This window comes from Theropithecus gelada, chromosome 3 (assembly GCF_003255815.1).
Source record: "Theropithecus gelada isolate Dixy chromosome 3, Tgel_1.0, whole genome shotgun sequence".
Lineage (NCBI taxonomy): Eukaryota > Metazoa > Chordata > Mammalia > Primates > Cercopithecidae > Theropithecus > Theropithecus gelada.
Window position 1 is genome coordinate 157,447,929 of NC_037670.1, and position 13,472 is coordinate 157,461,400.

Genomic DNA, 13,472 nt, shown 5'->3' on the forward strand with positions numbered 1-13,472 from the left:
AAGGAGGAGGAGGAGGAGGAGGAGGAGGAGGAGGAGGAGGAGGAGGAGACACAGTGAGAGTTATTTTAACAAAAAGCCTGCACCATATGGAGAGAAGGGAAGACCAAAAAAAAAAAAAACCTATGTGAAATATAATAAGCAAAGTAAATGAGAATCTAACCAAAAAATCCCTATTAAAATAAAACAATTAAAAATAACAAAATTTCAAAGACAAGAAATTCTACCATAACATATCGATTGTCTTTGCTTCTTAATGAAAGTAATCTGAATTTTTTTTTGAATATTTAAACATCACTATCTAATTATATAGTCTATCAACCTAACCCAATTAAATAATTATAAAGCACTTCATGGGAAACTGTGGAAATATACGCAGACCTTTCTGGCAGTACTAATTACATCTTGATTTTTTAAATCGTAAGTCATAAGCCTTCTCTATTTCCTGAGAAAATGGCAGTCTTAATCTAAAATTCACATTCTGTTCTGTATATTTTGTGCAAATTGGGAGTTAGCTTAGCAGTTTGTCAAAAGAAATATTAAAGAATAATTTTTCACAACCCTCACTTTAAAGATGAAATACTTAAGGCTCAAAGAGGTTAAATTATACGGTGAAGGTCCTACGGCCAGTGAGGACTACAATCCAATTCAAAGATTCCTTACCTCCAGATCTCTCAAGCAAAATAGTTGGGCAGTTCAAAACAAAACAAATACAAACTAAGCATCTGCTCGGTGGCAAGCATGTGTTTGGTGCTCACAGTAAAAAGACATTCACATGATCATGTAATCATAATTCTCTAAGCTATATGCAAACTCCAGAAATAGTACAGATGGGAAGCACTTTATCTTAGATTAAAATGTTTTCCCATCTTTTTATGAATAAGTACATACTCTAAAACTTCAAAAAGTAGTATTTTAAAAAAATGTTTTTTTTAAATCATTTCATGGTGTTTTTTTTCAGTGGGTAGTTCGTCAACATCTTTTTGAATCAGCACATAGGTCTATAACTGACGGTCTAGTGTTCCATCGCAGGCATGTACCGTAATTAATTCAGCCAGTCCTCCAGGATGGTCAGTTTGGATTGCTTCCAATTTTCTACTGTTATAAAAACACTTCAATGAACATTCTTTTAGCTGTTGTTATTAGTAGTAGTAATAATGGCAACAGTGTGCAGAAGTGTGTGCAGAAGAAAAAATCTCCAGCAATAAAATGTTAAAAAGCGGTTAACTTTAGAAGATGGAAATAGGATTTTTATTTCCAACCTTACTTATATCTGTAACATCCTAATTCTTTTAAGTGAACAAAATAATAATTAGTGCTATTTGTTAATCCAGGCACTATGTATCACACATGATATCCATCATGAGCCAAAATATTTACTTTAGTGCCTGTAGCAAGCAATGTAATTTTCAATCATGAGTACATTCGCTGATCGACTGGGAAATTCCTGGAGAATCCTCAAAAATTTGTTCTCACATATTGAGAAAACAGGGCTCAATATTCAAGCAACCAGTACAAGAGATATAATTGTAATTCACAGTCAGCTTTGGGAAGCAGCTAACCCAAGGCTCTAAGAGGCACAATCTAAAACCAAAAATGGCCAAGTTCATGTATTCAGCACATTCTGAAGTTCAGTCATACACAAATAATGAGATTTATTACAATCATTCTTCTCTAAAAATACTGGTCAATACAACAAGTACACCAAAACCTTTCTCTGATACCACAAAACTCACCGTTTCTGATCTTCAGATTCTTTCTTGGCTTGCTCCAATGCCAGTTCCTCAGCTACTCTTCTTTTCAATTCTTCATCAGAAACTAGAATCAACAAAGAGCAGAAGGAGATAAAATAGGTGACTTCTTAAAAATAAAAGCGAGAAAATACTCAGGAAAGCCCGGCTGAGACTAGATTTGAATGGACAAAGTTCTGCCAAGTGGCCAGCATCTCCGTGGAACTTCTCAAGCACTGTGGAAAAGGCCAATTAGTGCACTTCAGGAGTAATTCAATCAAGAGTTCCCTGGTGACCTAGATTTCCACTCCTGCCAAAATTTATAACAAACTCAAGGAACTGCTTACTGTACAGTGGGGACTGAGTCAGTAAGGACTAATTCTTTATGATGATGTCCTAACATTAAAGTCTGACAATGGTGTGTAAGGAGAGGGGAGGCTGTAAGGAAGGGACTTCGGAGAGCAATATGACAAAAAAAAAACTTCTCGTTTCAATAATTAAACCTCTATCAAAATCAAGTATTACAGAGCAAATCATTTGCAGTTACATTCATTTTTCCATTATTTATGAAAAAAGGCATTTGTAATTTATGAAAATTTTGAAACCCTATTTTTTGGAATACATGTCATTCAAATTCAAGTGCCAGCAACTGGAGAGAGACACCAAAGAGTACTGAGAACACAGCTGGAGCTTTCTAAATACCTGGTGACTTGATTTGAAACATCTGGTCTTTCCAATTAGAAGATTGTGTATGGTATGTTTTGTAAAGTTTCTTACAGCTATGATGGTACATAAAATGGACAAATTTCACAGGCTTCTTTAAGAGCCTTCCACAAGAAGTAAACGAAGAGTAACTCCTCTTCACTAGAGACCTACTACCCAAAATTATCAACAAGAAAGCACCAGAAGCACTTAGGAGGATCTAGGAACATGCACAGGACCTAAGGTTATTTTTGGTTTTTTTTTTCTTGGTTTGTTTGTTGAGACAGAGTCTCACTCTGTTGCCCAGGCTGGAGTGCAGTGGCACGATTTTAGCTCACTGCGACCTCTGCCTCCCGGGTCCAAGCGATTCTCCTGCCTCAGCTTCCCGAGTAGCTGGGACTACAGGCGTGTGCCACCATGCCTGGCTAATTCTTTGTATTTTTATTAGAGACAGGGTTTCATCATGTTAGCCAGGATGGTCTCAATCTCCTGACCTCGTGATCCGCCCACCTTGGTCTCTCAAAGTGCTGGGATGACAGGCGTGAGCCACTGCGCCCGGCCAGGACCTAAGTTTTATTTCAAATGGTTGAGCCTATTAGATGGAAAATTAGACAGCAGTGTCCCTTTTGATAATCTCGACATTATAAATGCTTACTCCCACACCATATGCAAAAATATTATTTATAATAGGATATGCAAAAGCCCTTTTAAATATTTCATTGACATGAGGCAATAACAAAGAAGATATATGAAAGATCAGGGCCGGGCGCGGTGGCTCAAGTCTGTAATCCCAGCACTTTGGGAGGCCGAGACGGGCGGATCACAAGGTCAGGAGATCGAGACCAACCTGGCCAACACGGTGAAACCCCGTCTCTACTAAAAAATTCAAAAAACTAGCCGGGCGTGGTGGCGGGCACCTGTAGTCTCACCTACTCGGGAGGCTGAGGCAGGAGAATACTGTAAACCCGGGAGGTGGAGCTTGCAGTGAGCTGAGATCCGGCCACCGCGCTCCAGCCTGGGCGACAGAGCAAGACTCCGTCTCAGAAAAAAAAAAAAAGAGGGCCGGGCGTGGTGGCTCAAGCCTGTAATCCCAGCACTTTGGGAGGCCGAGACGGGCGGATCACGAGGTCAGGAGATCGAGACCATCCTGGCAAACACGGTGAAACCCCGTCTCTATTAAATACAAAAAAACTAGCCGGGCGAGGTGGAGGGCGCCTGTAGTCCCAGCTACTTGGGAGGCTGAGGCCACAGAATGGCGTGAACCCGGGAGGCGGAGCTTGCAGTGAGCTGAGATCCGGCCACTGCACTCCAGCCTGGGTGACAGAGCGAGACTCCGTCTCAAAAAAAAAAAAAAAAGAAAGAAAGATCAGAAGGACGATTTCTCTTAGTTGTGGACTATCAGAGTGCAACAGCAGCATCCAATGACACTATCAAGAACATAAAAAGCCCTCAGAATGGGAGAAAATATCTGCGAGTCATATAGCTGACAAGGGACTCATATCCAGAGTATGCACGTATGTAGAGTATACAATATATAAAGAACTCTTACAGACAAATAATAAAAAGACAATTAAAATGGGCAAAGGCTATAAAAAGGCATTTCTCCAAAGAAGATATACAAAAAGCCAACAAGTACATAAAAAGTTGTTCAACAGCATTAGTCATTAGGAAAATGCAAATCAAAATCGTAATGATATACCATTTCAAACCCACTATAATAAAAAAGACAAACAATAACAAGTGTTGGTGAAGATGTAAAGAAATTGGAACCCTCACACATTGCTTGTGGGAATGCAAAACAGCTCAGCCACTGTGGAAAACACTTTGGCAGTTTCTCAAAATGCTAAGGAGTCACCATATAACCCAGCAATTCTAATTTTAGGTACTATATATACTCAAAATTTGAAAACATATCTATACAAAAACTCGTACATGAGTATTTATAGCGACATTATTCACAATATCCCAAAACTAAACACAACCTAAGTGCCTAGCAACTGATGAATGGACAAACTGTGGTGTATCCATTCCACATATTATTCAGTCATAAAAAGTAATGAAGTACTGATACATGCGACAGCATGATGAATCTTGAAAAAATTATGCTAAGTGAAAGAAGTCAGACATGAAAAGTCACCTACTATATTATTCACATGAAATGTCCAGAATAGAAAAATCCATAGACACACAAAGTAGATTAGTAGTTCCCTGGGATAGAAGAAAGCAGAAAATAGGGCATGACAGTTAATGGGTATGAAATTTCAAGATGTTGAAAATATTTTTATTTTATTTATTTATTTATTTTTGAGACTGAGTCTTGCTCTGTTGCCCAGTCTGGAGTGCAGTGCTGCGATCATGGCTCACTGCAACCTCCGCCTCCCAGGTTCAAGTGATTCTCCTGCCTCAGTCTCACAAGTAGCTGGGATTACAGGCATGCGCTAATTTTTGCATTTTTGGTAGGGACAGAGTTTCACTATGTTGGCCATGCTGGTCTCGAACTCCTGACCTCAGCTGATCTGCCTGCCTCGACCACCCAAAGTGCTGGGATTACAGGCGTGAGCCACTGCGCCCAGCCAAAAACATTCTAAAACTAGATTGTGTGATGGTTGCACAACTCTATAAATATACTATAAACCACCGAACTGTACACTCTGAATGAATTTTATGATATGCTAAATGTACCTTAATAAGTTGTGAGAGGAAGGAAGGAAGGGAGGGAGGGAGGGAGGGGAGGGGAGGGGAGGGGAGGGGAGGGGAGGGGAGGGGCGAGGCGAGGCGAGGAGAGGAGGAAAGGGAAAGGGAAAGCAATAAAGAAAAAGGAAAAGAAAAAAGAAAAGAAGAAAAGAAAAGAAAAGAACAAAAAGAACACTGCACAGGGAATCAGGAAATAGAAGAAAAACTATTTAAGGTCTAATCCCACCATGGCCATCAACAATCTGGGGGAACCCTGGGAAAGGTATTAACCTCTCTGGGCAGCAAGAGAATAACATTTTCTGAAATGGGTGTTTACAGACCCTTCCAACTGTATACTATGCTTCTGTTTTGTCTCTCTCTTACTTCATAGTCTATAACATGAGAAAAATACAAGTCTCTACTTAGAAGGGGTCAAACAAAACCTAGAAAACCCCTAGAATAGAATTCTGTTTGCATTCAGGCAAGTATTAAAGCTCTTTCAGTATGGAAGATTTTTAAACGATCCAAATAAAAGCAGAGAAATTTCAGGCAGTAAGAGCTCCACAAAAGGTCCAAATAGTCTGCTTTTCTACTAAACAAATTTTGGATAAATCAGTTAATCTAACTGAATTTTAGTTTCCCCATCTAAAAACATGACACATGGGTGCACCTGTCAGCTATGAAATTCTAGACGAGACTCCACAAGGTAATGATTTTCATACTTTCATCTACTTCTCATAAACAAGTAAAACAATGTGACACTAAAATTTTTCAAATTGCATACAACCAGTAGCTCCATTAGTAGCAAAAACTGAACCAAATATTTAACATAATTAGTATGACTGATCATACCAGTTAGTATCAACTCACAGTCAAATGGTACATGTAAAATCATGCTGCCTCTCCTAGACTACTTCAAGTTACAACAGCAAGATATTTCTCAGGCAAAATTCAATCAGATTCTCAATCAAAATTCAATTTAATTTAATTCAAATTAAAACTAGGCTTCTGTAAAACCTCAGAGTGTAACTATGATGCACTGAGGTCAGTGTTCTAAGTAAACGATAAAACTGTATCATATCTTTTCTGTTGTTGTCTTGGGTTTTTTGTTTGTTTGTGCTTATGGTTTGAATGTTTGTCCCCTTCAAAACTCATGTTGAAACTTTATCCCCACTGTGGCAGTACTACTGAGAGGTGGGGCCCTTAAGAGGTGAGACTGGGTCATGAGGGTTCATGAATGGGTTAATCTATGCATGGACTAATGGTTTATCATGGGAGTGGGCCTGGTACCTTAAAAAGAAAAAGAAGGCTGGCTATGGTGGCTCACGCTTGTAATCCCAACACTTGGAGAGGCCGAGGCAGGCAGATTACGAGGTCAGGAGTTCAAGACCAGCCTAACCAACATGGTGAAACCCCATCTCTACTAAAAATACAGGGCATGATGGTGCACACCTGTAATTCCAGCTATTCAGGAGGCTGAGGCAGGAGAATCGATTGAACTCAGGAGGCTGAGGTTGCAGTGAGCCAAGATCGCACCACTGCACTCCAGCCTGGGAGACAGAGCAAGACTTCATCTCAAAAAAAAAAAAAAAGAAAGAAAAAAGAAAAAGAAGAGAGAGCTGGACTAGCATACTGAGCCCCCCTCACCATGTGATCTCCCGCACGATCTAGGGATTCTACAGTAGCCCCCACCAGTGAGAAGACCTGCGCCATATGCAGCCCTTCAACCTTGGACTTCAAAGCCTCCATAACATTAAGTAACAAATTTCTTTTCCTCATAAATTACCCAGTTTTACATATTCCGTTATAAGCAACAGAAAACAGATTAAGCAGTTTGGTTTTTCCAGCTTTATTAAGGTATAATTGACAAATAAAATCATATATATTCAAGGTGAACTATGTGATGATGTGGTATGAATCATGTAATGATTACCACAAATACATCGAGCACCACACAGTTACCATCAGGGTGGGGAACACTGGGGACACTTAAAATCCATTCTCTCATGAAATTTCAAGTAAAAAATATTATTAACTAAAGTCACCACCTTATAACTGAAAGCTTGTACTCTCTGATCAACATCTCCCTATTTCCCCATCCCACATCCCCTCATAATCACTCTTGTACTCTGCTTCCTAGAGCTCAACTTTTTTAGATTCCACATATAGGTAAGAATGTACAGTATTTGTCTTTCTGTGTCTGGCTTACGTCACTTGGTACAATGTCATATCTTCATAATGCACTTTCTGCCTATGACATAGGGGTGTCTTCCTACCAGAGGAAAAGCTCAAATCAGCAGCGAGCCGTTTATTCCAGTGTGATCAAACAGTTACCAGCTGGGTGGGTAGGCACAAAGCCATGCGGGTGAGAATGTGGAGAGGAAGTGGTTTGGGGGAAGAAAATGCAGTTTGGAGGCTTGCCATTTCCTTCCCTATCCCCTTCTCCCTACTATCATCAGCCCTGCCACCTGCTGTGGGGTGAGGTGAGAAAGAGATGCAGGTTACAGGTGGCATCGTCCAGGTAGGCCATGAGGGGAAAGAAAAACATGGGAAGAGGACAACAACAGCAATGAAAGGGACAGGAACGCTCCCGTGGCCACTGAAAAAGACACGTCCAAGTGACCAGCTGCTTGACATCAATTTGGTCCATAAAGGAACCAAAGCACAGCTCTTTCTAATGCCCTACCTATTTCCAGAAAGGGGGAAAAAAAATCACAACTTTTGGGTCAAGTCCAAGGTCACAACTGAGAAAGTAATTACCTTAGCTACAAACGAGAAGTTAAAATAACAGAAGATAAAAACATGACCTAGCATAAAGAGTTTAAAATCTAAAACAGCAAATCAAAGCACAGCCAGGAAAATAAACCCGTGTGGTGATGGGTTCTGAGCACATCTAAGCTTCATGGTATTTGTTTTTAAATCAATAGAATATATAAAGCAATACTGTATTTCTTCTGATGGGTCTGACCCAAAGTGCATGAGGGAAAAAGATACAGCATTTGGAGACCACTATTTAAAATGGCCTTTCTGAAAACACTCTTTTCTGCTCCCAGGATCTGAACATTTTCTCAAATAAAACTGTTATTAAACTAAAAGGTCAGTGTTTCAGGATGGGCTAGCTTAAGAGAAGCACAAGAAAGGCCAACTTTGCCTATTAGCACAGTGAGTTTCCAAGCAAATCTTTGGGAACTGGCAAAGTTTGTGAAATGAGAAAAGGAGTAAAAACAAAACAAAACAAAACAAAAAAAATGTTCAAGCCATATAAATCCCATTTGCCACGGAAATTTGCAAAACTATTTCAAGTTCAGTAAGTATGGTTCCATGGCTTTTACATACACATATACTCTCCTTTTAGAAATGTGTTAAGACAAAAGAATGTTTTCTTCCCATACTTGTATAGCCTGTACTTTTTAAAATTCTTCTCAGAAACCATTTTAATTTCTTTCTCAATGGTGAATGTATCTTAACGAACACAAACACTGGCATTTTGTCAATTAGTTATAGATATAAACACTGACCATAAAACGTGAGAAAAAGCCAAGCATTGCAATTGCTTAGTTCTAGCAAGTGTGGCTCTAAACCATTTACTTGAAACCATTATAAATACTTGGATGGTTGAAAGCAGCTCTGGCTTCCTAACAAATTTTTGTTTGTCTTTACTAAACAATATTCTAAACAAATGTTTTGGCTAGTCCAAGGGTCTTCTTTATGGATTGCCTAGGAATCTTTTGACCTGCTTAGCCACCAAAATTTCTGGGCTATAAATTTGAGTTCAGGATCAAATAAGAAAGTTCAAGATTCCTAAACTTATACTTGATTCTAAGTATTCTTAGGAAATGTGAGGAAATTCTAATTCCTCATAGAAAGTGTAGCATAAATTCAATACACCTCACCTGTCTTCTAAGTGACAGGTGATGCCCAAATTCCCAATGGTAGGGGGAGACATAATTATACATTTTAGATAGATCCTTGAATGAATAGAAATGACTCCAAAAGATGGAAGGACTTGATGAACTGATCAACTATGAAAAACAGAAGACTGAAAATGCAACCATGATTTGAAACATATACAGATTCCCTGAACCTCAAGGAACATACTAATTTCCTTTGCAACTTTTCCCACTTGTAATTCTCCTTTACTTCATTTTCTTTGCATAATCCTTACACTATAATTCCCTCCCCAATTATAGTATTCCTTAAACAATCTCTTTAAGTTGCTTAATAAAAATTATACCTTGCTTCTTAGAGAAATATCAGTTCCTTTGGGATTTTTCCTTTAATGTATTTTTCTTTCTGGTTTTACCATTTGCTGATATAGGTCATAGCCAATTTTGTAAAGTCTATTATTTTCATGTGCTAGTTTAAACACACTAAAGAGAAACCATGAAGATCTTCCAAGAGAACAAAATAAGTATTATGTACCTGCATAACATAAGCAGCAGATTTTGGATAAAGACTCTGATTCTCCCAGGATTGAGATAGTTGAGCAAAAGGTTATACCATAAGATGTAGCCAAATTAAATTTTCAGCTCTATAGAAATACTCATTAATCTTATAATTTCAATAAATTCATTCAAATGAAGAGCATTTATTGTTTAGGAAAATAATAATCAAAGCATCCATGTAATCAATGAAATACAACCCAAAGTATATTAGAGCTAAATGACTCGCAGCATAGATTACAGGATAAATCTTGTCCTGCTCCTTATCTTCTAAAAGGTACAGGGTTTGACTGGAAGAAGAACCAAAAGATGACTAGGATAAATCTCAACGGTAAGAAATAAACAAGTAATGGTTTGCCATTATCCATTTGCGGCACCATTTAGTTGGCAGACAAATAAACCTGATTTAAACCACACATGCAGAGAGTATAGGTATATTCAGCTGAAAATTACCTTCACCATCTTGTAAGGGGAATGTATCTTAAGAGTGCCTTCAAAACAAATGCCATCTGTCTACTACCTGGCAGGGGTAACTGTGGCTACTTACACATTAAAGTTAATGAAGACGGTAGAAAGAAAACTCCTCACTGCACATTCCTAATCATAAATATTGTGCCAGAAGGCACAGTGTTAGGAAGAGTTTGGCAACCTGAACATTAACAGCATCAAGTTAATAGCTTATTTTGTAGCATTATCACTCCATCAGGATTTATATACCTTTGCAAATTTCTAATCTGAATGGCATATTATGCAAATAATGTTCATTTTATTGTTTGCTTCACAATAAGCACCCATAGAAACTAACTCCATGTTCCATTCCATGTGGAAAAAAAACACATCCATACTGGGCTATAGCTGTATAGCAAAAGACAAGCTCCTAATTCATATACTACAGTTTAGACCTCTTAAATAGACAATTCATAAAACCAGCATTGAGAATCAGATATATCTAGTATTTCATGTCTTAATATTCTGAATAATAGCTGTAAGATCTCACAAGGCCTCCAGGAAAATAAAATCTATAATTTAAATTAAAAAATGATAATTACCTTTGGATATTGCTTTCTGATACATAGCTTAATATTTTTTGTTTCAAAAATGATTATATTTTGTTCACTGGAGATAAAACTGTAACACAGTGTTAACTCTCCAAACTAAATGAAGTACAGAAACGACCCAAGCCCTTTTCCATTTCATGCAAATGGTCCTGTGTGGCCAAATTTAAAGGTTTCTTCAGGAGTCATGAAATGCATAGAGGACCAAGCTGGAAATGAAAGGTAGTGGCCACCACAGCCATTAAGCTTCCGCTCCTGGAACCTCCTTTACAAAACATCTGGAGCCATCGCTAATGACAGTGTGTTGTTTACAAAGGAGAGAAGAGCAGGTATTCATTACAACTTTAATGCACTGGCTATGAAGTCTTGGTTTCAATGCTGAAGCTCAGTTTTCTGTGCTCTGATCAACGATATGAAGTTATTTTTGTTTTCTCTAATTGTTTTTTTCCAAATCAAGTCTGAATCAAGTTTGATTCCAAATTAGGTGAAGCAATCAATTTGTACATCCACACTGACATAATCCTACACTAGGCTTCATGAGAGATGAAGACATATAAGATGATCTCTACCATTAAGGTGATTACAGTCTGAGTCAGTAAAGTTATACTATTGAGGTTCAGTATTAAGGAAAATTATCAAGGTCAGCTATAGTTAAGGATATGGAACTTGAGCAGGTAGATGAAAAGGAAACCAAAAAAAATTGTTACCAAACAAAACTTGTTTGTAAAAACAGAAGAGTAAATTAGGCTAAATTGCTGTGAGTCTTGGAAACTATGAAGGATTTTGGATAAGAAATATCAAGAAATACGGCATCCTGGACAGTTGGGGGAAAAAATGGCAATAATACAATGAAATAGAGTGTTAGGACAGGAAATTTAACCTGGTCAAGATCTGCAGGTAAACTGGGAGGGAAAGCAGAAGGCAATCAGTGGTTCTCAAAGTGTAACCTCACCTTCCCCTCAATGCAGCAGCCTCTTCTGGGAACTTGCTAGAGATGCAAATTCTTCAGCCCCACCTCAGACTTAGAGAATCCAACACCATGGGGATGAGGTCCAACCATCTGTGTGTCATCAAGCCTCCGGGTGATGCTGATGCACACTAAAGTTTGACAGCCACTGGCAAAAGGTTAAGAGGGCTTAAAGTAGGAGACTGGCTGCCAAGATACAGTCTAAGATTCAAGATTTTTCATGGGGAAAAAATGATCATCTGAGACTGACTGAGAGATGAAAGAAAAAGTCAAAGGTGCACCCATGCCAGAAAATTAATACCCATGATGGTCAATTAAGTAAAGAAGGAGAGGCTGTTTGGAGAAGAAAGATAATGAGTTAAGGCATATTCAATTGAAGGTAATGGCAGAACCACCACATGGAATTGTAGGCAATTAGATACTTGAACCTGAAACTCATATTTGATTTGAGACTTGGCTCGACATGCTGATTTGGGAATGACTATTACAGATTTGAGCTCAGTGAATTCTCCTGGAAAAAATATATATATCTCCATATATATATATGCGTCAAAAATACACATAAAGGAAAAAAAAAGCAAAAGGTTAAGGGATAGGCCTTAAAAATTCATCAGATGAGGGAAGGGAGTGAAAGAGGAACATCATTAGGGGCAAAGAAGAAATGGAACGGAATGGAAAGGAAAAAATAAACCAAGATAGCAAGTGTAGGAATGATAAATAGATTTCATCTTACGTGCCAATTCCGATCAACTGGCAGTAGCTGCCTGAGTTGCTGTATGGAGGACTCTGAGGCCAAGCCCAGGTTCAGTGAATTAATGTCTACCCTGGGCACAGGAGGGAGATCTGGCAGCATGGCTTACAATTACCTATCATCCCATGGAGTGCATGCAAATCAGACGGCATGAGCCTCCAATCAGTGGGAGGAGAACAATGGAAGGCAGCAATTACAGGCCTCCCTTCAACACATTTCAGAAATGAAACAAGAAGGAAAGAAGAGGAAGAATTATAAATAAAAGACATTTTTCACAAATAGTGTATTCTGTACATATTTAAAGGGCAGCCATAATCAATAATCTGTAACTAACTTATACTGACGAATGGTAGTTGTTGTTTCTCAAAAGGAATTTAGAGAATAAAACATACAATTACTCAGGAAGATCGGCTTGTTTAATATACAGTAACGAAGACCAATTAATATATATTATACTCTAGTCTACTTTCCTAGTTACCATCCTGATGTGGGGCTCATAGTACATTTTTATAAAAAGAATATTTCACAACAGTAAAAGAAGAGTGGACAAGCCTTTTCATGTGCTAAAAAAGCTTTAACCAAGACTAATGTCCTTACCTAAAGAGATTGCTTTGGTATCAGAAAGTCAAATACCACTCCGATACTTAGGTTCATAAATCAATCTTCCCTCTTCTTTTTACTGAGACGGAATTTTGCTCTTTGTTCCCCAGGATTGAGTGCAGTGGCGCGATCTGGGCTCACTGCAACCTCCCCCTCCCGGGTTCAAGCGACTCCCCTGTCTCAGCCTCCCTAGTAGCTGGGATTATAGGCGCCTGCCACCACACCTGGCTAGTTTTTTTGTATTTTTAGTAGAGACAGGGTTTCACCATGTTGACCAGGCTGGTCTTGAACTCCTGACCTCAGGTGATCCACCCACCTTGGCCTCCCAAAGGCTGGGATTACAGGCGTGAGCCACCGCGCCCAGCCCAATCTTCCCTCTTCTCATTGTTATGAAGTAGAATGTACTTTTTAGCAATGTAACTGTTTTTAATCCCCAAATTCATTATGCACTAATAAACCTTCCTAAATTCAACTAAGATATTTATTTCTTCAAACTCTGACCAACACTATTTTCTAAGCGAGACTTTATCTTTGCATGTAATCAAAGCACAAGGA

At 38.6% G+C, this 13,472-nt stretch overlaps 1 protein-coding gene across 6 annotated transcripts in view; it reads right to left on the reverse strand.

The window, feature by feature from the left end:
• The window catches only part of CHCHD3 (coiled-coil-helix-coiled-coil-helix domain containing 3), a 294,734-nt gene that overhangs the window by 233,431 nt on the left and 47,831 nt on the right, over positions 1 to 13,472 (reverse strand). For all 6 annotated transcript variants that reach the window (XR_003118585.1, XM_025379581.1, XM_025379579.1 and 3 more), the window contains exon 3: positions 1,734 to 1,815. Coding sequence is in view for 5 of the 6 variants with exons in the window: in XM_025379581.1 (XP_025235366.1) it covers positions 1,734 to 1,815 (82 nt within the window). In the remaining variant the exon portion in view is untranslated. The remainder of the gene's footprint in view (positions 1 to 1,733; positions 1,816 to 13,472) is intronic.